The 25,397-nt window shown below is 46.2% G+C and overlaps 1 protein-coding gene across 1 annotated transcript in view; it reads right to left on the bottom strand.

Moving 5' to 3' along the window:
* Window positions 1-25,397, bottom strand: part of LOC145337959 (NACHT, LRR and PYD domains-containing protein 3-like) — a 108,968-nt gene that overhangs the window by 31,871 nt on the left and 51,700 nt on the right. The window contains exon 7 of the mRNA XM_080182737.1: window positions 19,693-19,863. Within this exon, the coding sequence (XP_080038863.1) occupies window positions 19,693-19,863 (171 nt within the window). The remainder of the gene's footprint in view (window positions 1-19,692; window positions 19,864-25,397) is intronic.

Genomic DNA, 25,397 nt, shown 5'->3' with positions numbered 1-25,397 from the left:
GCCATTTGCACCTCGGTTCCTGGGGTCTGGGCGGAAACCAAATTAGATACCGGACTAATTTAACTGGACCCCGTAAGAACATAAACCCCATCAACAGCACCCAATTAAACCCGAAGCAAAAAGGGCAATCGAGGAAATGGTGGAAGGGGATCCTGAGGGAAACCACCAGTACTACAAATTCTCCAACATGGCCAGTGCCTAAGCCAGATGGAAGTTATAGATTAACCATTGATTACAGAGCTTTAAACAAAGTGACTCCCCATTGTAGCCAGCCCCTCCACCATCTGAAACGGATTACCACCATCTCACAAGGTATTCAGTGTTAGATATAGCTAACAGATTCTGGTCCATTCCCTTGGATTTTAGTTCTCAGGACAAGATTCACCTTCACTGTGGGTGACCGGCAGGACACACGGACTAGGCTCCCACAGGGATTCCATAATAACCTGGCCATATTTCACCGAGCAATGAGCAAGGTACTGGAGTAATTGGAACTCCTGAAAGGGAGCACAATCTTACAGTATGTAGACGATATTTTGATAGCCTCTGAAACTAAAGCGGAACATCAGACAGCATTATACTCAATCTTAAAGCACTTAGAAGATCAAGGGTTAAAGGCAAATCCAAAAAAGGCCCAAATAGGAAAGACACAGGTCTTATATTTGGGACATTTAATATCCCAGGGGACCAAGGAGATGCCTGTGGACAGGAAAGCCGCCATATAGTAAATGCCTAGGATGGTGAACATCCGAGGGGTAAGGAAGGTTTGGGGATTATTTAATGAGCAGAGTTTGCTAAATTGGCTGAGCCAATACAAAGATGAGTGAAAGGGGGGAAACCCATTCTAGAAACTGTGGAATGGGGACCAGAACAGGAAGAGGCACATAGCAAACTCAAAGCAGGATTAATGTCAGCCCCGGGACTTGGGCTACCCACACCAGTAAAAATTTTCATATCTATTGCAATAACAAAGGAGGGTTTAATTCAGCGGTAGTGACCCAAACCCATGGGGACAAACAGTGGCCAGTGGGATATTATTCTACAGCGGAGGGCCCCGTAGTGACCAGATTACCCCGGTGTATAGCCGCACTGGATTGCGTGGCACGGGGTAAAAGTCAGCGAGCCCATTGTAATGACGGGAAATATAGTCTTGCACACCAAACATACCTTGGTGGAAATGTTAAATACAGGAAAATTACGGTCTGTCTCACATATGAAAAGGACAAAGTGGGAGGCAGTACTTCTTCCCCCCAGCATCACCATCCTACAAGACATTGAGAGAATCCCACTGAAGGAATGTTAGGTGAAAGGAAACCACATACATGTGGGAATGGAGATGAAGGAGCAGAGGAAAGTAGAATAAAGGATGTGCCCTTGGAGTCACCGGAGGAGACCCTGTTTGTGGATGGGTCACGGAAGTATATAGACAGATCACCACAAACGGGATGGGCGGTGTTAAACACGGACTTACAAGTGTTCCAAGCAGGAAGAATGTCAGCACAAGTGGTGGAGCTCGTAGCCCTGACCCAGGCTTTTACTGAAGTGGTGGGGAAATGGGTCAATATTTACACCGACAGTAGATATGTATTTGGGATTGTACATGACTATATGATCATTTGGGAAGAAGGGGATTCGTCACAATGGGGAGCAGCCCAATTAGACATGGCCAAATAATAGAAATCTTATTAGAGGCCAGTGAGCTTCTACTGGAATCCGCAGTGTTGAAGGTGAAGGCACACCAAAAAGAACCAGACAAGCAAAGTCTGGAGTGCCATATTTTTAAGGCACAATCTGCCCTAGAAACAGGAGAAGTGCAAGCCCTGCCTGCCACCTGGGTTAAAACTGAACCTCTGATAGACATCTCACAGCTACATGAGGACACCCCTGGGGAAGAGCGTGCAAGGTGGAAAGCTCAGGGAGCTACGCCTGATGAGAGGGGTATATGGAGGTTAAATTATAAAGTGTTAGTGCCCGAATGTATCCAGCAAACTCTGATGCAGTTACAATATGGATTATCATGATGGGAAGGGATGCCATGATAGCCAGTACATAGAACATAGAACATAGAACATTACAGCGCGGAACAGGCCCTTCGGCCCACAATGTTGCGCCGACCAGTCTTATTTTTAAAAAAAAACATTGACCCACTAATCTAAACCAATCCCTTTTCGTCCATAAACCTATCCACCAATCTCTTAAATGCCCCCAAACTAGGCGCATTTACAACTGCAGCAGGCAGGGCATTCCAGTCCCTCACCACCCTCTGGGTAAAGAACCTGCCCCTGACATCCGTCCTATAACTACCCCCCCTTAATTTAAAGCCATGCCCCCTCGTGCTAGCTTTCTCCATCCGAGGAAACAGGCTATCACCATCCACCCTATCTAAACCTCTAATCATCTTATATGTTTCTATAAGATCCCCTCTTAGCCGCCTTCTTTCCAGTGAAAACAACCCCAAATCCCTCAGTCTCTCCTCATAGGACCTCCCCTGCATACCAGGCAACATCCTAGTAAACCCCCTCTGCACCCTCTCCAAAGCCTCCACATCCTTCCTGTAATGTGGGGACCAGAACTGCACACAGTACTCCAAGTGCGGCCGCACCAGAGTTGTGTACAGTTGCAACATGACGCTGCGACTCCTAAATTCAATCCCCCTACCAATAAACGCCAAGACACCGTACGCCTTCTTAACAATCTTATCTACTTGATTCCCAACTTTCAGGGATCTATGTACACATACACCTAGATCCCTCTGCTCCTCCACTCTATTCAAAGTCCTCCCGTTAGCCCTATACTCAACACATCTGTTATTCCTACCGAAATGGATTACCTCACACTTCTCCGCATTAAACTCCATCCGCCACCTCGCGGCCCAGCTCTGCAACCTGTCCAAGTCACCCTGCAAATTTCGACACCCTTCCTCACAATCTACCACACCTCCGACTTTGGTGTCATCAGCAAACTTACTAAACCACCCAACTATACCCTCATCCAGATCATTAATAAAGATTACAAACAGCAGTGGCCCCAAAACAGTAAAAGTACAGGAAAGGAGTGGTGGTGGAAGGGAATGGGGATATTGCCTGGTATTGTCATCGGTGCACAACCTGTGCCCAGTTTAACCCAGGGAAACCTGTAAAGGTTAAGATGGGGCACCAGCCTCACCCTAAGGGTCCATGGGAACATCTACAAATGGACTTCACAGGGCCCCTCCCGCAGTCACACGGGAGAACAGACTGTTTAGCGATAATCAATCAATTCACCAAATGGGTGGAAGCGTTCCCCAATAAACATTGTTCAGCCATGACTGTGACAAGGATATTGGCTGAGGAAGTAATCCCAAGATGGGGGGTTCCTTTGCAAATAGACTGTGATCAAGGCACATACTTTATGGGGAAGGTAGTTAAAAACTACATGCCAACTGATGGGGATAAAACAGAGATTTCACATACCCTACCGCCCTCAAAGTTCGGGAATGGTGGAACATATGAATAGAAACCTTAAGACCTTCCTGGTAAAGGCCATGCAGGACTCAGGAAGGAGAGGGTCTGAGGCATTGCCCCTCATATTAATGAAACTCAGAGCTACTATGAATCGAACCACAGGGCTGACACCGTATGAGTTAATGGCTGGAAGGACCATGTAACTGCCCAAATCCATTATTACCAGGGGGACAGATGTAGGCCCTCTACCAGATAGAATTAGAGGATATGTTTTAGAGTTAAATGCCCAACTGAAGGGTATGTGAAAGACAGTAAGGGAAAACCAATTAACCAGGGATGAGTAAATTGAACTAGAACAGACCCTGAGGTACCCCCGACGGGCAGCAAGGTTATAGTAAAGACATTGTCTGGAAAACTCGGGTTTGCCCCCAAATGGAATGGCCCATGCGAGGTTAACATCAGTGGCGACACCTGTGCCTGCATAAAAATGCAAGACAGGGGTGTCTGGAAACACTGGACTCAATTGAAAGAATAAACCAGCACCAATTGAAAATATGTAACGTGCTCAATTCACAGAGACAGCTGACCTCCAAGCAAGGAGGTCGGGCTCCCAGGAAGTTGTGCGCGGGCGATCGGGTCAATGGGAATCTGCGGGCGATATAGCCTTTGAACCATTGTATAACGGTCTCGTGGGTTATAATTAAGTAATACGATGATTCTCCTGCTGTTTCTCATGACCTTGGCCCTGTCAGCCACAGAGGGAGAGTATTGGTGGGATCAACAATCCTCTGAAATTGGACCCCTTCATACAAACACATTCGTGTATATTTCCTACTTATATGTAGTATTGTTGAATTTGAGCAAGTGCTGGGTCTGTTCACACATTCCCATGCTCGGAAGCGAGGGGGGAATATCCTTTGTTCCCTTTGTTGACCCCGGAAATGATGGAATGGATGTTGAATCAGAATGGAACCCAGGACGGGACAAGGAAAGTGACAGTTAAATCCCCATCAGGAACCACGATACAAGGTTCTTTCAATGTCAGTGACAGTGATGCTGTTCTGGGGTTGGGAGGCAGAGGGTGCACTCTATCAGCCTTTAAGAACCATTACCAGCCTCGCTATAATAGATCAGACTCTCCTCCACATTTTTTTATGAAAAATCAACAGAGAGGTTCTATCTGCCTGCTAAGAAATGATTCCATACCTGTTGGCCACAGCTACTGTATTCAGCAGATTAACATTACCAGTAGCGCCTGGACTCGGGTAGAACAGGTCACAATCCACTGCCCCACAGACAATGTCTCTGTTAGTTTCTCCTCCGCCTATGTGAGCAGCATGACTGCTTATAATGGCACCTATTTTGTCTGCAGAAACAATGTCTATCCTTGACTTCCGGGGGATGGTCGGGGTCATGTTATCTAGCATATGTGGTACCCGATATTCACCATTACACCGACTTACAGAACCAACCCGAGATACACTCGCTCAAGACCAAGCGAGCCATTAGTGGAACAGAGCAATTCCTCATGCTAACATACCCATTCTACGGGACAGCAAAGGCAGCGCAGGAACTTATACGTATGGTCTCAACCCTAGAGAGAATTGCAAAAAAACTAAAGATGGGTTCGAGGAAGTAAGTACAGCCATCTCTGAGATATCAGCAGAGATCGTAGCTCTCCAGACCGTTGCCTTACAGAACCAACTGGCTCACGATTATGTGCTAGCCTCCCAAGGAGGAACATGCGCTATCGTTGGCTCCAAATGTTGTATGTATGTTTCAAATGCTTCGGAGAATATAACTCACTTGGCAGGTCATATCAAACAAGTAGCAAAGACAAGAGACCCAATATCAGGATTATAACCCTTCGGGCTGGCTGGGGCAATGGTTTGGGACGTAGGGTTCATAGCTGATGTGTGGATGAATTGTATTAATTGTAATTGTTACTGCTTGCTGTGTTTGTATGACATTATTGAATATTTGTTGTAAAACAGTAACAGCCCGGGTTATACAGGGTGCAAGTGTACAGGCAGAGGGGGCAGACCTCCTGACAAAGGAGCTAGGCCCATATGTCGGTAACAATTGGTTCTAAATTGGTCATGGGGCCATGCCTGGGCCCTGGCCCCCGACCAAAAGGGGGGAGTGCAGTAGGGAATGGGTTAATGAACTCTGTAATACTTAGAGATCGATATAAAAGTATTGTAAAACTTGTTTTCGGCTTGTTTTCGTGTGTCCCAGACAGATGTAAGGCTTGTTTTCGTGTGTCCCAGACAGATGTAAGGCTTGTTTTCGTGTGTCCCAGACAGATGTAAGGCTTGTTTTCGTGTGTCCCAGACAGATGTAAGGCTTGTTTTCGTGTCCCCCAGACAGATGTAAGGCTTGTTTTCGTGTCCCCCAGACAGATGTAAGACTTGTTTTCGCGTATCCCAGACAGATGTAAGACTTGTTTTCACGTATCCCAGACAGATGTAAGGCTTGTTTTCGTGCGTCCCAGACAGATGTAAGGCTTGTTTTCACGTATCCCAGACAGATGTAAGGCTTGTTTTCACGTATCCCAGACAGATGAGACAGCAGCTGTCCCTGCTGTTGTACACAAGTTTATGATAGTCCCAGCTAATTGTGTTCAGAAATGTAGCTGACCCAGCTCGTATCTATGTTTGTGTCTTTAATATTCTGCCTAACATAGTGGAGCTTGCATGCCTTCATATATATTTGTTTTGTATTGTTTATGTGTTATGTACTGAGATATTATGTGCTATACAACCTATGAACATAAAATTGTTATACTGGCCCCGTTAACTTGTTGTGCCGGTCTGTATGTTAGCGAATGGCTAATCACACTTCAGATAACCATGACGAAACGCTGAGGCAGCCATGTTCCTACGATGGAGGACAACCACAGCCTGGAAACCTGCTGAGAATGAGAAGATACATACGTGCTTGGGGGGGTATAAATATGTGCTCTTAATTAGTGCTCAGAGAGAAGCCAGGGGAACTGCTGTTAGGTCCCAGGTGTATCTCCCAAAAGCTTTTGAATAAACTGCTATACTTTGACTCACAACTAGTCTCAGAGGTATCTTTACCAACAACAGTGAATGCTAAACTTACAGGCTGATATGTGAATAAGGATGGAAGAGAAATTGTGGAAAGAACATCTCCACCCAGACACTGGCAATGTCCAAACAGCAGCATCAGTCTTCAGGAACATGTCAGCCTCTCTGTGAAGGGTTCCGGTCAGTCAGAGATGACTGCTGTACTGCCCACACTGAGTGACCATCCTGGTGGGCCCATGATGGGCAGTCTGGCAGCACCATAGGCTTGTGTGTGTCTTTGATGGGTGAGTAACAATGGAAATTTATGTGCTTGTAGAAGAGGGCACAGAGCATCAGAGAAGGAGCCAAGACTGACAGTGTCTGGATTGTGTTATCCTTATGCCAATGGAAGATGAAGTGCTGGAGCTGGGAGACCTGGAGGCTGGGTGGGCAATCGCTAATGGTGAGATGGGTTGTGGATCCAGAGAGAATGAGTGAGTGAGTGATGGGCACAGGAGAGACTCTGCTGCTGAGTCCAAAACCTGGTGTTTGTGTGTTCACCATTGGTCAGATGGAGCTCTGGGTTAGGGACAGTCTCCAGGACATGTTGGGATGTGCATTACCCTCTAACAATCTTCACTCTCTCACAGATCAACAGTTGTGGTGAGTGGGAGACGGGTGCGCAGCTCTGAAGATGAGGAGGGGTTGTTAGAGGATGGATTGTCATATTATTCCCCATAACATCCGCCAGAGCAGATACTGTCTCACACGAGTAGCAAAGGGGTTACAATCTGGCAGCACAGGACAGCACACACAAACCCGAGCAGCTGATGGAGGCAGTAATAGCTGAGTTCACTCACACTCTTGAGGGGAGAGGGCAGAGCCAGCTTGTGGAGGGTGAAATGTGACTGGAGTCTTTAACAATGCAGCAGATACTGGAGCTGCAGTGTAAGGTATTTTAACATCCGGTGGAGTTTCCAAAGGCTGTGTGTATCCATACACAAAGGATGGAGGAGTCAATCCAGACCAGCAGTGTTACCATGTCTCAGGTATGAGCACAAATAACATCCTCCACAGAGAGATTGGTGACCTTCATGGAGAGTCACATCCAGCCTATCACCCACAGCAAATACACATGAGCTGCATGTTCTCACCACCTCCAGGAGCTCTGTGGAACACGGGCTGTGGGAGGGATGGGAAAATGATCCTGGAGTCACTGTCAGGACTTCCCAGCTGAACAGGGAGGGTCCAGTTTGCCCTGAATGGATAGAGGAGCGGCTGCCTGCAGCATTTGGGAGCTCCTCTCAGGATGGCCCTGGTGCGGGCAGTGGGTCCTCTTCTGCTCCGACTGTAATAGAAACACCTCATGAAACTATGATGACGGAAACAACTCCAGTATCTGTGCAGAGGATTCACAGTCGGCTGGATCCTTCCAGGACTCAGGAAATCTGAGGACAAGGGCCACTGTCATTGAAATTCCCAGAGGAGAGAGATAAAGATCCTGCCTGTAACTCAGGGGAAAGTGCGGGGATGGGGGTGATTGTCATGGTGGGGTTGCTGCCTTGGGTTTCACAGGGTTATACTTTGTTGTTACCGGTCACTTTGTTATGTTTGTATTTTCAGTAAATTCAGAGATGGAACACCACTAAATAAATCCTTCACCATATTACTGGGTCTTTAACAGTTCACTGGGAATGGGAGATGGGAAATACAGCACTGAATGAGCTCAATACAATTCCAGTGTCTTTGTTTCATGTAGTGACGGCTCCAGGGAAATTATAAAACATTCACAGAAACAGTAACAGTGCTGGAGATGGTGGGAGATTTATTACTCTGAATGGCTGAGAGAGTTAAGGTCCATGGAGAACATATCTGTATTACTGAATCTCCATCCTCCCTGACACATATCCCATGTCCCTGGCCTGTGGTCCATGGGGTTCCTCATCATGAAGCCTCATGATAATGGTAATTCCAGGGGATAACCCTGGAAATTATAGACCAGTGAGTTTGACATCGGTGGTGGGAAAATTAATGGAAAAAATACTTAGGGGTAGGATGTATGAGCATTTGGAGCATTGTGATCTGATTAGGGATACGCAACATGGCTTTGTTAGAGGGAGGTCTTGCCTTACGAATCTGGTGGAATTCTTTGAGGAGGTGACAAAAACGGTTGACGATGGGAGAGCCGTTGATGTCATCTATATGGATTTCAGTAAGGCGTTTGACAAAGTCCCTCACGGTAGGCTGGTAGAAAAGGTTAAGGTGCATGGGATACGAGGTCAGGTAGCTAGGTGGATTGAGAACTGGCTGGGTAATAGGAGACAGAGGGTAGTTGTTGAGGGGACCTTTTCGGGCTAGAGGCCAATGACCAGTGGTGTGCCGCAGGGCTCAGTACTGGGACCTCTCCTCTTTGTAGTCTACATAAATGACTTGGAAGAGAGCGTAGGTGGTGTGATCAGCAAGTTTGCGGATGACACCAAGATGGCAGGATTGGCAGATAATGAGGAGGAATGTCAGGTGACACAGCAGGATATAGATAGGTTGGTACATTGGGCAGATAGAATTTAATCCTGACAAATGCGAGGTGATGCATTTTGGAAGGAATAATGCAGAGAGGAGCTATGTGATAAAAGGTAGACAGATTAGGAGTGTAGAAATACAGAGGGACCTGGGAGTGCAGGTTCACAAGTCTATGAAGGTTGCGACACAAGTAGAGAAGGTTTTGAGGAAAGCTTATGGAATGCTAACCTTTATAGGAAGGGGTATAGAGTATAGGAGCTGCCGTCTAATGCTTCAGTTGTACAGAACGTTGGTTAGACCGCATTTGGAGTACTGTGTCCAGTTCTGGTCACCTTACTACCGGAAGGACGTGGAGACCCTGGAGAGGGTGCAGAGGAGGTTTACCAGGATGTTGCCTGGCATGGAGGGGCTGGGTTACGAGGAAAGGTTGGAGAAACTGGGACTGTTCTCCTTGGAAAGACGGAGATTGAGGGGGGACATGATAGAGGTATATAAGACACTGAAGGGAATAGATAGAGTCAATAGTGATAGGCTGCTCCCTAGATTGGGGACAATTACGAGAGGTCATGATCTAAGGGTGAGGGGGGAGAAGTATAATTTGGATATGAGAGGAAGGTTTTTCACGCAGAGGGTCGTGGGGGTATGGAACACGCTACCGAGTGGGGTGGTGGAGGCAGGAACGTTGGACTCGTTTAAGGTTTACTTAGATAGACACATGAGCGAAACAAGGATGGAGGGTTATAGTAGGGGGTATTAAATAGGGTTAGAGCCTCAGGAGACACCGGAAATGCAGACTTATATGTTAACGTTTTTGTCTTTTTATTCCACAGGTGGAGGTCCACCTTGTTGTCAAACGAGGGACATGCACATGGTGGGTTGTGCGTGGGCTGCTCTTGGAGGTTCCGGGAGTGGCCTAGTACTTCGTGTCGGTGTGTGTGCTTAATCCTGGACCGGTAGACGGGCGCCGCAACAGCTCAGTGACTAGCACTGCTAGCTGTGCAGATACATGGATTTGGGCCTGTGTCTGTGGGAGTTTGCGCATTCTCCCCGTGTCTGCGTGGGTTTCCTCCGGGCGCTCCAGTTTCCTCCCACACCCCAAAGATGTGCTCTTAGGCTGATTGGTGTTACAAATTGACACTATTCTCCTCTGAATCTGGCTAAGTTAGGGGTTCCACTCGCATACACACAGGGCAGGGTAGGTGTAGGAGGATGCGGTGGCGCGGGCTCGTTGGGCCGAAGGGCCTGTTTCCTGTGCTGGGTTGTTCTTTGTTTGTTTATCTGGTCAACATTGTATTGCATCACACTTTGTTCAAAGCTTCTCCACTCTAACTCCAGGTTGTATAGATCACAGCACAACACCAGGACATTGAGACCCTCACTGGGTATATTGAATAGTTCCACCAGATCTATCTTTAGAAACCCTCCGGCAGCTCAATGGTCACTCTAGTTGCCCTGTCGCAGCTGTTGTGTTTCTCCTCTGTAACTGAGTTTGGGTTACACACAGGCACAATTACTCATTCCTTCAGTGAGTAGAGCTGGTCTTCAGTTTTTCATGGGATGATGGTGTTACGGGGAATGACAACACTTGTAGCCTTTTTCCAATTGCCCTTGAGAAGGGGGTGGTGAGCCATCTTCTTAAATTCTGCAGCCACCTGGTACAATGCCATTCGGAAAGGACATCCAGGATTATGATCCCACAGTAGTGATGGTAATGCAATACTTTCCAAGTCAGCATGGTGTGTGGCTTGGAAAGGAATCTGAAGCTGGTTGATGTTCCATTCTTCTGATATCCTTGTCCATCTCGGTGATAATTAGTACATATCTGGAACATGCTGTCTCAGGAAATTTGGTGAGTTGCTACAATCCACCATGTGGTACACACTGCTGGCACTGTGTGTCAGTGATGGAGAGAGTCAATGTTTAATTTGGTGGATGGCCTGCTGATCCATTCAGCTCCTCTGACACGGATGAGCTTCTTGAATATTTCTAAAGCTGCACTCATTCCAGTAAGACGAGCGGATTCCATCACACTGCTGACTTGTACCTTGTTGGTGGAGAACAAGCATTTGGGAGACAGGAGGTGAGTTCCTCATCTCTGAATTCCCAGGCTGTGATCTACCCTTGGAGCCACAGTATTTACAGTTCAGTGTCTGTTCAATGGTCCCAGTGCGGCCCCCACCACCCAGATGTTGATGGTCAAGGATTCAGTGATGGTGCTGCCATTCAATGTAAAGGGAATGTGGTTAGATTGTCTTCTGTTTGAGATGGTCCTCTCCTGGCACACAACATACTGAAGCCAAACTTGCGATTTATCAGGTTAAGCCTGAATGTTCTTCAGCCCCCGAGCTCCAATGAAAAGTCATCCAGATTCGAAGGGTTCGCTGTTGTCTCTCCACAGAAGCTGTCAGGATGCTGGGATTTTCCAGCATTTTCTGTTTTGTTCAGGTCTTGCTGTTTGTGGATATGGACTGCTTCAGTATCTGAGGAATTGTGAACAGTACTGAACATTGTACAATCATTAGTGAGCATCCTCACTCTGACCTTATAATGGAAGGAAGGACATTGATAAAGCAATTGAAGGTGGTTGGGCTTCGGACATCACCCTGAGGAACTCCTGCAGTGATGATCATGAGGCATTGGAAGGATGACACACTTTCTGATGATCAAGAGCAGACTGATGGAGTAGTAATTCACCAGATTGGATTTGTCCTGCTTTTTTCCCCCATTCTCCAGTAGATCCAGTGTTGTAACTGTACTGGAACAGCTTGGCTCGGGGAATGGTTAGTCATGGAGCACAATTCTTCAGTACCATTGCTGGGGTACTGCCAGGCTGACAGATTTTACAGTACACAGTGCCTTCAGTCATTTCTTTACCTCACATACAGTGAATCAAATTGATATCTGTAATGCTGGGACCTCAGGAGGAGGCTGAGATTAATCTTCCCACTCGTCACTTCTGGCTGAAGATGGCTGCTAATGTTTCAGTCTCGTTGTTTGTACTGATGCTCTGGGTTCCCTCATCAGTAATGACGGGATTCTTGTGGCTTGTTTCTGGAATCATAGAATTCCCAGAGTACAGAAGGAGGCCATTGGGCCCATCGAGTCTGCACCAATTTTTTGAAAGATTATCTTACCCAGGTCCTGTCTCTAAAACTCCTCATATATGGCCCACTGATCCCCCTAACCTATACATCCTCAGAGTGCTTGGGACAACTTAGCACAGCCAATCAACCGAACCCGCACATCTTTGGACTGTGGATGGAAATCAGAGCAGCCAGAGGAAACCCACACAGACACGAGGAGAATGTGCAAACTCCACACGTACAGTCACCCAAAGTCGGAATTGAACTATGGTCCCTGGCACTGTGAGGCAGCAGCGCTGACCACTGTGCCACCGTGTCACCTAATGTTAGCGGCATGTCCAACATTTGTTCCATGTCTAACACTATTTATGAGTGGATATGGCAAGACTGCAGATCTCTGATCTGATCCAGAGCTCGGTCTATCATATGCTGCTTCCTCTCTCTGGGCTCCAAGTGACCGTGAGCTGGAGCTTTACCAGGTTCACATCTCATTTTTAGATACACCCAAGTCTAATTTGTTAATAGATGTAAAGACAATTAACCACAGTAACACTGTACTGATTGCTGGGAAAAGCCACTAAGCTTCCTCTAACTGAAAGGGTACAGTTCACCCACTCCTGTCTGTCTTACAGATAACTTCATATCCATGCTGTCATTGTCTGTTTTATTTCATGGTCTTTAATCTTACTGCCAAGCTGGTTATGTGTCTATTATGTGGGTATGCCGGCGTTGGACTGGCGTAAACACAGTAAAAAGTCAGATTTGCTCAGATGAGGAGGATCGTGACAGACACCTCCAGACCCTGAAAGATGCCCTCGTAAGAACAGGATATGGTGCTCGACTCATAGATCGGCAGTTTCGATGCGCCACAGCGAAAAACCGCACCGATCTCCTCAGAAGACAAACACGGGACACAGTGGACAGAGTTCCCTTCGTCGTCCAGTACTTCCCCGGAGCGGAGAAGCTACGACATCTTCTCCGGAGTCTTCAACATATCATTGATGAAGACGAACATCTCGCCAGGGCCATCCCCACACCCCCACTTCTTGCTTTCAGACAACCACACAACCTCAAACAGACCATTGTTCGCAGCAAACTACCCAGCCTTCAGGAGAACAGTGACCACAATACCACACAACCCTGTCACAGCAACCTCTGCAAGACATGCCGGATCATCGACATGGATACCATCATCACACGTGAGAATACCATCCACCAGGTACACGGTAAATACTCTTGCAACTCGGCCAACATTGTCTACCTGATACGTTGCAAGAAAGGATGTCCCGAAGCATGGTACATTGGGGAGACCATGCAGACGCTACGACAACGGATGAATGAACATCGCTCGACAGTCACCAGGCAAGACTGTTCCCTTCCTGTTGGCGAACACTTCAGTGGTCACGGGCATTCAGCCTCTGACCTTCGGGTAAGCATTCTCCAAGGCGGCCTTCACAACACACGACAGCGCAGAGTCGCTGAGCAGAGACTGATAGCCAAGTTCCGCACACATGAGGACGGTCTCAACAGGGATCTTGGGTTCATGTCGCACTATCTGTAACCCCCGTGACTTGCCTGGGTTTGCAAAACCTCACTTACTGTACTGTCTGGAGACAATACACATCTCTTTAAACTGTGATCAGTGCTCCTACCACTCACATTATCAGCCACTTCAGGTCTTGAACAGCAGGTTGGGTGTGGGGATTCGCATTTTAATCAGTAATCTCTAAACTGTCTGTGCTTTATATGCTCTGTCTGAGGCCAGAACTCTCCATTCACCTGACGAAGAGGGTAACCCCTCGAAAGCTTGCGAGTATATTATCAAATAAATAGGTTGGACTAAAACCTGGTGTTGTCAGACTTTTTACTGTATGTGTCTATTAACAGTGGACAGTGTTTCTAACACGAATATTAATAGCTATGGTCCTTGTAGTATCATTATTTGTGTTATTAAAAACACTGCCCATTATTAATAGGGATATAATTCTGACTATTCTGTACTGTGATTATTACCATTGACAGCTGAGCTGAGCCTTCAGCTCATTAATTCACCAGTACATAAGATACAGGAACAGAATTAGGCCATTCAGCCCATCGGGCCTGCTCCACCATTCAATCATGGCTGATATGCTCCTCATCCCCATTTTCCTGCCATCTCCCCATAACCCTTCAACCCATTACCAATTAAAAATCTGTCTAAATCCTTTGTAAGTTTACCCACCGCACTTTGGGGTAGTGAATTCCACAGATTCAGAACCCTTTCGGAGAAGTAGTTTCTCCTCAACTCTGTTTGAAATTTGCTGCCCCTTATCCTAAGATGAGGATTTCTCATCCTAGAATGTCCCACCAGTGGAAGCTACTTTATCCATACCTTTTATCAGCTTCTATATTTCAATCTGATCTCCCCTCATTCTTCTAAATCCCAGAGGGTCTGAGCCTAAACTGTTCGATCTCTCTTCATACGACAAACCCCTCACCTCTGGAATCAATCTAATGAACCTCCTCTGAACTGTCTCCAATTCCACTACATCTTTCCTCAAATAAGGGAACCAAAACTGTGCACAATACTCCAGGTGTGGCCTCACCTTGTATCGCTGCAACAATACTTTCTTACTTTAATATTTTATTCCTTTCATTCACATTCACTTCCTTTATTATCTGCTGTAGCTACATGCTAGTTTACTGGGACTCATGAACGAGGACATCCATATTCCTCTGTACTGGAACACCCTGAAGTCTCTCCCCATTTGGATAATAAGTCACTCTGCCATTCCTCCAACCGAAATGTACGACCTCACACTTATTCACGTTAAAGTCCATCTGCCCGATTTTGGCCCACTCTCCTAACCTATCCATATCCATTCTTATTTCCTCATTGCAACTTACTGTCCCGCCTCCTGGGGTATAAGAATGATGAAACAAATTGCTATCACTGGTTTGTCTACTGGTGAAAACCACCTGTACACCTCTCAAAGTATGTTTTTGTTCAATTGTTCATGGATAGGGGTGTCACTGGCAAGACCAGCGCGTGTTACCGACTGGTACAGGCCCCTCGGGGATGTGAGGGTAATTAGCGATGGGCAATGAATGTCGGTCTAACCAGTGACGTCCACACCCTGCACCCACATTTGCTGCAGATTGGCTCAAAAACCAATCAGCAGCAAACATGGGAAAGAAACGGCATGTGATTGGAGCAGCTCCATACAGATTCTTCCATTCAAACTGAACTGTGTGACTGAGATTCTGGAAACTCGCTCCGGGGGCCGCACTGAGGGGCTTCGAGGGTCACATTCACCCCTTGGTCCACACGTTGGACAACCCTGGGCTACAGCATGTGTTTGATGAGTGAGGAACAATTTGTGTGTTTGGAAAAAGAGCAAACATCATCAGGGAATGAGTGAAGAAGAGTGGAGACATCCAGGTCTTGCCATCCTTACACCAATGGAAGATGAAGTGCTGGATCAGGAAGGCCTGGGGACAGAGTGGGTCATTACTGCTGGTGAGATGGGTTGAGTGGGTGGCCTAATGAATGGACACAGGAGAGTGTCTGGTGAGGATAAAACATAGAGCTTGTGTATCCCTCACTGGTCACAGAGAGCAGTCTGAAGGACGTATTGGGATAAGAACAAAATAACTAGGAGCAGCAGAAGGCCATTCACCCCTTGAGCTCCATCATGGCTGATCGAATTGTAGTCACAACTTTTTCCCGTCGCTCCCTGTAACCCTTATTCACTCCTCAATCCAAAATCTTTCTTAACTCAGCCTTGAATATATTCAATGACTCTGCCTCCACTAGTCTCCAGGGAAGAGAATTCCACTGACCAGCAACCATCTAAAAAATAAATTCTCCTCATCTCAGTCTTAAGGGACTGACAATTACATTTGAAAATCTGTCCCCTTGTTCTGGACGAGAAGAAACAGCCTCTCAGCAATTACTCTGTTTCATCTCCTCAATGCGATCACCTTTTAATCTTCTGAACTTTCACAGATTTTGCTCCAATCTGCTCAAATTTTCCTCATAAAATAAATCTCTCCATCCCAGGAATCAGCCAAGTGAACTTTCTCTGAACTGGTTCTAATACAATTCTATCCTTTCTTAAGTAAATAACTCAACACTAGACACATTACTCCAGTTGTGTTCTAATGAAGGACATGTAAAGCTGCAGCAAACCCTTATTACTCTTACCTTCCATTCCTATTGCAATAAGAACGTTAAGAAACAGGAGCAGGAATCATCCATTCTGCCCTTCAAATCCACTCCATCATTCAATGTGACCATGGCTGATCCTCTGCTTCAACACCATTTCCAACATTATCCTTGCATTCCTTGATTCACCAGCATTCTAATGGGAAATAAATACCCCTCACCTCATAAATAACTGCCCCTTATTCTCAGACTGTGTCCCAGGTTTCAGACCCTCCAGCAAGAGGAAACATCCTTTCTGCATCTGGCCTATTGAACTCCGTAAAATAGTGTAGGTTTGAATACGTTCAGCTGTCATTCTTCGAAAGGCCTGAGAATAAAGTGTTTTTGTTCCTCAGAGGACAATCCATCTGTCCCTGGACCTATTTTAATGAACCTTCTTTACATGCCAAGTACATCTTTGCTTCAGTCAGGAGACCAGAACTGTCCACAATACTCCAGGTTGGTCTCAGCAAGGCTGCATATAATTACAGGAAGACATCTTTTTCCTCAACTCAAATCCTCTTAGAATAATGACTAACATACCATTTGTTATTTTAATTGCTCTCATCTTCACTTACAGTTCCTCATGAACTAGAACATCAAAATATCTTTGGAGATGTCTTCATGTCTGTTTTTCCTACACAATTCGATAACCTCACATATTTCCAACTTGTCATCCAGCTGGCAAACATCTGTCCACTCCCTGAGCCTCTCCACATCCCCTTCAAACATCACTGCATCCTCCTCACAATTCAGATTTCCACATGGTTTTCTATTATTCGCAAATTCGGAAATATTATATTTGATCCCCACATCCATATCATTGATATAGGCTCTGGATAGCTGCCGTACTCCACTAGTTCGAGGTTGTCAATCCAAAAACAGGTAATTCTCTCACAGCACCAGGATAAAGTCCATCAGGTTTATTTGGAAGCAAACGCCACTAACTTGCTACCAAATAAACCTGCTGGACTTTAACCTGCTGTTGTGACACTTCTTACTGTGTTTGTCCCAGTCCAATGCCGGCATCTCCACATCATAACCCAAAAATAACCTACTTATTCCAACTCCTTGTTTCTGTCCACTAACCAGTTCTCAATCCATGCTGGTATATTGCTCCCAATCCCATGTGCTCCAATTTTCTTTAATAACCTCTTGTGGGTGAATCATTCCAACTACAGAATCCCTCGTGTAGGAGGTCGTCATTCCACCTATCAAGACACTCTGACGGAGTATCTTACCAAGGTCCGCTCCCCATAACCTCAAATTTACAAGGGCTAATCCACCTAATCTACACATCTTGGGACACTAAAGACAATTTTATCATGGTGAATCCATCTACCATGCATATCTTTGGAGTGTGGGAGGAACCGGAGCACCCAGAGGAAAAACACACAGACACTGGGAGAATGTAGAAACTCCACACAGTCACCCAAGGCTGGAATTGAACCCGGGCCCGTGGCTGTGATACAACAATGCTAACCACTGTGTCACCGTGCCAGCCTTTCATAAATCCATGCTGGCCCTGTCAAATCCTGCCATTAATTACGAAGTGTTCTGTTCTCACTTCCTTTATTATAGATTATTATAGGATCTTCCATATTCTCACTGTCAGACTAATAGACCTGCAGCTGCCCGGTTTCCTGTAACTCCGCATACGTTGCTAATCCTCCTAACCTACACATCTTGGACACTAATGGGCAATTTAACATGGCCAATCCACCCAACCTGCACATTTTTTGGACTGTGGGAGGGAACAGGAGCAGCCGGAGGAAACCCACACAGACACGGGGAGAATGTGCAAACTCCACAGACAGTCGCCCAAGACTGGAATGAATCCGGGTCCCTGACGCTGTGAGGCAGCAGTGCCAAACCCGGTGCCATATCTTTGCTTAATCTAATACCATCCTTGAATTAGTAATGGCTGGAACACTTCTGCTGCTGTTTCTCAAATGAAAGGAAACTATTTTTGTTGGAAACACCACACATTTACACATCACCATGTCTAAAACAGCTTGTTTTGTGATTGGCACTGGAACATACTTCTCCAGGAAATTACTTGAATACATTCTGTGAACTAATCTTTTCAACTCTTGACAATCTGAGTGGTTTATACAGTAAATGGAAGAACCCATAGGAGTACTGACCTACAGAGGGATCTGTGTGTACAAGTCTACAGATCCCTAAAATGGTAACACAGGTGGATGAGGTGGTGAAGAAGGCAGACAGCATTGACTGTGGCATCGAGTATAAAAGTTAGCAAGTTATGTTACAGCTGGATGAAACTTTAGTTGGCCACATGTGAATATTGCTTGCTGTTCTGTTCACCTCACTACCAGAAGGATGGGGATGCTTTGGAGAGGGTGTAAAGAAGGTTTACCAGAACATTGCCTGGCCATGGAGGGTTGTTATGAGGAGAGATTGTATTAACACGGATTGTTTTCAGTACAAAAAGGGAGGCTGAGGGGTGACCTGATGGAGGTTACACAATTATGAGGGGCATTGACATGGTGGACAGTCAGAGACTTTTCTCCAGGGTGGGATGGTCAACTACAAGAGGGCACAGGATGATAGTGAGAGGGGCAAAGTTTAGGGGAGACGTGTGGGGAAAGTTTTCACAGAGGGTGGGGTGTGGAATGTACTGCCAATGGAGGTGGTGGAAGCAGACATGTTACCAATGTTCAACACACATCTTTATAGACACAGGAACAGGAGACAGAGGAATAGAAACCACGTATGGGCAGTAAGTACTGGGTCTGAATAGGGATTAGGAGTCAGGCTTGGTGGGCCGAAGGGCCTGTTACTGTGTTCTGTGGCTCTTTGTTCTTCTTCATGGATGAAGATTAAAATCACTCGTGATTACTGCAGTTTGTTTTTACAAGACCCCATTATTATATCCTGTGTACTGTGTCAGAGATTCTGAATATTGTTAGGGGCCTATAAATGATTCCCACAAGTGATCTTTTAACTTTGTTAATTCTTATCTCTCCCCAAACTGATTCTGCATCTTGATCATTGGAACTAAGTTCACCTCTCGCTACTGTACTGTCATCTGTTACTAACAGCGAGACTCCACCACCACGTCCTGTCCTCCATTTACTGTCATCTATTCACTCTGTCCCCTTTCACAAATCAATGGATGCTGTGTCCGGGGAGAGCTGTACACATCTGAGGAGGAGGAGAGAACCTCAGAGGGTGAACCATAACATTATTCCCCCACTCCCTCAACATAAGGATCTGTGGGACTGACATCCCATTGCTCAGGGATCAGAGAGAGAAGCAACAGGAGTCAGAGGAAAAACAATTTTCCTTATTCATAACTGACACCAATAGTAATGGGCAGTGTTTTTATACAAATACCAGTGGTGAAATTATATTGTTGAATATTCAGTTATTATAAACACAATCTCACACAGTCTGCTACTTACCCCAGTTTCTGTATTTTACAGTCCGGATTCCTCAGAGCCACAGACAGTCGTTTCACTCCTGAATCTCCCAGTTTATTGCGACTCAGATTCAGATCTATCACTGAGTGGTTTGTACTGAGAGCAGAGGCCAGGTCCTCGGCACAAGAATCGGTGAGACGATTATATTCCAGACTGGAGATCAGAGAGAGAAAAATAACAGGAATCAGGGTAAATCCCCAGTGTTTTTAAGAATAAGATCATTAACGATAATAATGTACAGTGCGGGACATTCAAGAAACACAACTTCAGTTCATACACAAGGCAAAATTATATTAATGCTGTAAATCTGAAATATGAATAAATATGTTGGAAACTCTCATCAGGTCAGGCAATATCTGTGAAGAGAGAAACAGATTTAGTTTCAGTTTAATTAGCTAAAATTAGAACGTGGAAGTAGCAGTGAATTAAATTGTTTGAAGTGACAGGGAGCTGGGGATGGGCGGGTGACAAGGAAAGAATAAAATGGAAGTGTCGGAGTGATTAAATGATAAAAAGGATGATGGTGAAAGGGAAGAGCACAGGATTCCCATGTCCTTACCCTGAGTCACAGGGAGGGACATGGGATGGTCAGTGGCTCAGGAATGGAGTGTGTGGTGGGGTTGAAGATGATGAGAGAGAAACCTTTTTCACACTGCCAGTGGTTCGGGTCTGGAATTACAGCCGGGAAGTGTGGTGGAGGGAGGCTGTATCGAAACAGTCAGAAAGGAATTAGATGATTATTTGAATAGAAACAATGAGCGAGGATACGAGAAAAAGGCTGGAGAATGACACACATTCCTAAAGCTAATTTGGTGAGCTAGTATAGACACGATGGGCCAAATGGCCTCATTGTGAACCGTAACAATTCTGTGAAGATAATGGTTGGAAATGTATCGATATTTCAGCTGGGAGTTGGTGATGTTGCCGTGTGGACAGTGTTAGTAGCCACAGTCCTCAATGAAATATTAATATTTCCCTCCAATAGAGAGAGACAATTTGTTACATGGAGCTTCAGGGTGACAGGTCTCCTCCTCCAGTCCTGAGGGAACAGAACCTCCCTCCAAACCGATATAGCCTTGAGAATTTCCAGGGAAGTGTCAGTGAATTGGGTTTAATCTGCCTTCTGCCTTTGTTCATTAACCAGGGCTCCCTCACTGCTCCCTTCAGAGCCTTTAAAAGTGCTGCTGGCTGCCTTTAAATCTGGTGCCAGCTTTGCCTGAATGGGATCTTCCCCTGCAGCCAGTGGTTAAACTCTGGAACGATCAGAGCCCCGGAAAAGATCACCAAACTTAAAAGAATGGGTCAAAGTACAGTAGGTGCAGTAGATGTTCATCTGTGATGAAAGAGTGTGAGAGTGTGTAAGATGTCTGAACTGAACATATACGGACAAGGAGGCATTTGTCTTTACAGACCCAGCCTTAGACCGGTAAGAGGAGTAGCCCCCCCCCACGTGAAGATCAGGATGTTGAAATGGGTGTGGAGAAAGATGCCTGGGGTGTGATGTTCAGATGTGAGTAAGAACGAACCTGAGTGGACAGTGTTAGTATCCACAGTACTCGATGAAATATCTGTATTTCTCTCCAATAGAGAGAGAGACAATTTGTTCCATGGAGCTTCAGGGACAAAACTTAGTAAACGTGGGGCAATGGGAGGAGTTGGGACTCCATGAACCCCACAGCCGGTACGAGGACCAAACCCTCAACATTAGCATCATTCCACATCACACTCCAGACACCAAACCAACTGAACTAACCAACTCCACACAGAACCAGAACGGACACATTAATATCTGACAGGTTAGGGGAATCCGTCCACTCAGGCAGCACAGGCAGAATCACAGAATTGTTACAGAGCAGAAGGAGGCCATTCGGCCTATTGTGTCTGCACTGACTCTCCGAATGAGCAATTCACTAAGTGTCATTCCCCCACCTTCCCCCAAAACCCTGTGCATTCCAGAGCTTAACCACTGGCTGCAGGGGAAGATCCCATTCAGGCAAAGCTGGCACCAGATTTAAAGGCAGCCAGCAGCACTTTTAAAGGCTCTGAAGGGAGCAGTGAGGGAGCCTGGTTAATGAACAAAGGCAGAAGGCAGATTAAACCCAATTCACTGACACTTCCCTGGAAATTCTCAAGGCTATATCGGTTTGGAGGGAGGTTCTGTTCCCTCAGGACTGGAGGAGGAGACCTGTCACATCAACACAAGCAAGTCTGGATAGAAACTGCCAAGGGCCAGAGCAGGCAGCACGTGGCTGCAGTGAGGCAAAAGGATCAATAACCTGGTATGTTCTGACAAGGTGAGCGTTAAACTTACAGGCTGATATGTGAATAAGGATGGAAGAGAAATTGTGGAAAGAACATCTCCACCCAGACACTGGCAATGTCCAAACAGCAGCATCAATCTTCAGGAACATGTCAGCCTCTCTCTGAAGGGTTCCGGTCAGTCAGAGATGACTGCTGCACTGCCCACACTGAGTGACCATCCTGGTGGGCCCATGATGGGCAGTCTGGCAGCACCATAGGCTTGTGTGTGTCTTTGATGGGTGAGTAACAATGGAAATTTATGTGCTTGTAGAAGAGGACACAGAGCATCAGAGAAGGAGCCAAGAGTGACAGTGTCTGGATTGTGTCATCCTTATGCCAATGGAAGATGAAGTGCTGGAGCTGGGAGACCTGGAGACTGGGTGGGCAATCGCTAATGGTAAGATGGGTTGTGAATCCAGAGAGAATGAGTGAGTGATGGGCACAGGAGAGACTCTGCTGCTGAGTCCAAAACCTGGTGTTTGTGTGTTCACCATTGGTCAGATGGAGCTCTGGGTTAGGGACAGTCTCCAGGACATGTTGGGATGTGCATTACCCTCTAACAATCTTCACTCTCTCACAAATCAACAGCTGTGGTGAGTGGGAGACGGGTGTGCACCTCTGAAGATGAGGAGGGGTTGTCAAAGGATAGATTGTCATATTATTCCCCATAACATCCGCCAGAGCAGATACTGTCTCACACAAGTAGCAAAGGGGTTACAATCTGGCAGCACAAGACAGCACACACAAACCTGAGCAGCTGATGGAGGCAGCAATAGCTGAGTTCACTCACACTCTTGAGGGGAGAGGACAGAGCCAGCTTGTGGAGGGTGAAATGTGACTGGAATCCTTAACAATACAGCAGATACTGGAGCTGCAGTGTAAGGTATTTTAACATCCGGTGGAGTTTCCAAAGGCTGTGTGTATCCATACACAAAGGATGGAGGAGTCAATCCAGACCAGCAGTGTTACCATGTCTCAGGTATGAGCACAAATAACATCCTCCACAGAGAGATTGGTGACCTTCATGGAGAGTCACATCCAGCCTATCACCCACAGCAAATACACATGAGCTGCATGTTCTCACCACCTCCAGGAGCTCTGTGGAACACGGGCTGTGGGAGGGATGGGAAAATGATCCTGGAGTCACTGTCAGGACTTCCCAGCTGAACAGGGAGGGTCCAGTTTGCCCTGAATGGATAGAGGAGCGGCTGCCTGCAGCATTTGGGAGCTCCTCTCAGGATGCCCCTGGTGTGGGCAGTGGGTCCTCTTCTGCTCCGACTGTAATAGAAACACCTCATGAAGCTATGATGAGAGAGACAACTCCAGTATCTGTGCAGAGGATTCACAGTCGGCTGGATCCTTCCAGGGCTCAGGAAATCCGAGGACAAAGGCCACAGTCATCGAAATTCCCAGAGGAGAGAGATAAAGATCCTGCCTGTAACTCAGGGGAAAGTGCGGGGATGGGGGTGATTGTCATGGTGGGGTTGCTGCCTTGGGTTTCACAGGGTTATACTTTGTTGTTACCGGTCACTTTGTTATGTTTGTATTTTCAGTAAATTCAGAGATGGAACACCACTAAATAAATCCTTCACCATATTACTGGGTCTTTAACAGTTCACTGGGAATGGGAGATGGGAAATACAGCACTGAATGAGCTCAATACAATTCCAGTGTCTTTGTTTCATGTAGTGACGGCTCCAGGGAAATTATAAAACATTCACAGAAACAGTAACAGTGGAGATGGTGGGAGATTTATTACACTGAATGGCTGTGAGAGTTAAGGTCCATGGAAAACATATCTGTATTACTGAATCTCCATCCTCCCTGACACATATCCCATGTCCCTGGCCTGTGGTCCATGGGGTTCCTCATCATGAAGCATCTGGTCAATATTGTATTGCATCATACTTTGTTCAAAGCTTCTCCACTCTAACTCCAGGTTGTAGAGAGCACAGCACAACACCAGGACATTGAGACCCTCACTGGGTATATTGAAGGGTTCCACCAGATCTATCTTTAGAAACCCTCCGGCCTGCTCAATGGTCACTCTAGTTGCCCTGTCGCAGCTGTTGTGTTTCTCCTCTGTAACTGAGTTTGGGTTACACACAGGCACAATTACTCATTCCTTCAGTGAGTAGAGCTGGTCTTCAGTTTTTCATGGGATGATGGTGTTACGGGGAATGACAACACTTGTAGCCCATTCCCAATTGCCCTTGAGAAGGGGGTGGTGAGCCATCTTCTTAAATTCTGCAGCCACCTGGTACAATGCCATTCGGAAAGGACATCCAGGATTATGATCCCACAGTAGTGATGGTAATGCAATACTTTCCAAGTCAGCATGGTGTGTGGCTTGGAAAGGAATCTGAAGCTGGTTGATGTTCCATTCTTCTGATATCCTTGTCCATCTCGGTGATAATTAGTACATATCTGGAACATGCTGTCTCAGGAAATTTGGTGAGTTGCTACAATCCACCATGTGGTACACACTGCTGGCACTGTGTGTCAGTGATGGAGAGAGTCAATGTTTAATTTGGTGGATGGCCTGCTGATCCATTCAGCTCCTCTGACACGGATGAGCTTCTTGAATATTTCTAAAGCTGCACTCATTCCAGTAAGACGAGCGGATTCCATCACACTGCTGACTTGTACCTTGTTGGTGGAGAACAAGCATTTGGGAGACAGGAGGTGAGTTCCTCATCTCTGAATTCCCAGGCTGTGATCTACCCTTGGAGCCACAGTATTTACAGTTCAGTGTCTGTTCAATGGTCCCAGTGCGGCCCCCACCACTCAGGATGTTGATGGTCGAGGATTCAGTGATGGTGCTGCCATTCAATGTAAAGGGAATGTGGTTAGATTGTCTTCTGTTTGAGATGGTCCTCTCCTGGCACACAACATACTGAAGCCAAACTTGCTATTTATCAGGTTAATCCTGAATGTTCTTCAGCCCCCGAGCTCCAATGAAAAGTCATCCAGATTTGAAGGGTTCGCTGTTGTCTCTCCACAGAAGCTGTCAGGATGCTGGGATTTTCCAGCATTTTCTGTTTTGTTCAGGTCTTGCTGTTTGTGGATATGGACTGCTTCAGTATCTGAGGAATTGTGAACAGTACTGAACATTGTACAATCATTAGTGAGCATCCTCTCTCTGACCTTATAATGGAAGGATGGACATTGATAAAGCAATTGAAGGTGGTTGGGCTTCGGACATCACCCTGAGGAACTCCTGCAGTGATGATCATGAGGCATTGGAAGGATGACACATTTTCTGATGATCAAGAGCAGACTGATGGAGTAGTAATTCGCCAGATTGGATTTGTCCTGTTTTTTTCCACATTGTGGGATAGATCCAGTGTTGTAGCTGTCCTGGAACAGTTTGGCTCGGGGAATGG

Source organism: Carcharhinus amblyrhynchos, unplaced genomic scaffold (assembly GCF_965287045.1).
Source record: "Carcharhinus amblyrhynchos unplaced genomic scaffold, sCarAmb.v2.hapA scaffold_86, whole genome shotgun sequence".
Taxonomy (NCBI): domain Eukaryota; kingdom Metazoa; phylum Chordata; class Chondrichthyes; order Carcharhiniformes; family Carcharhinidae; genus Carcharhinus; species Carcharhinus amblyrhynchos.
The sequence above is the reverse complement of the archived record's forward strand: the minus strand, read 5'-3'. Positions and strand labels throughout refer to the sequence as shown.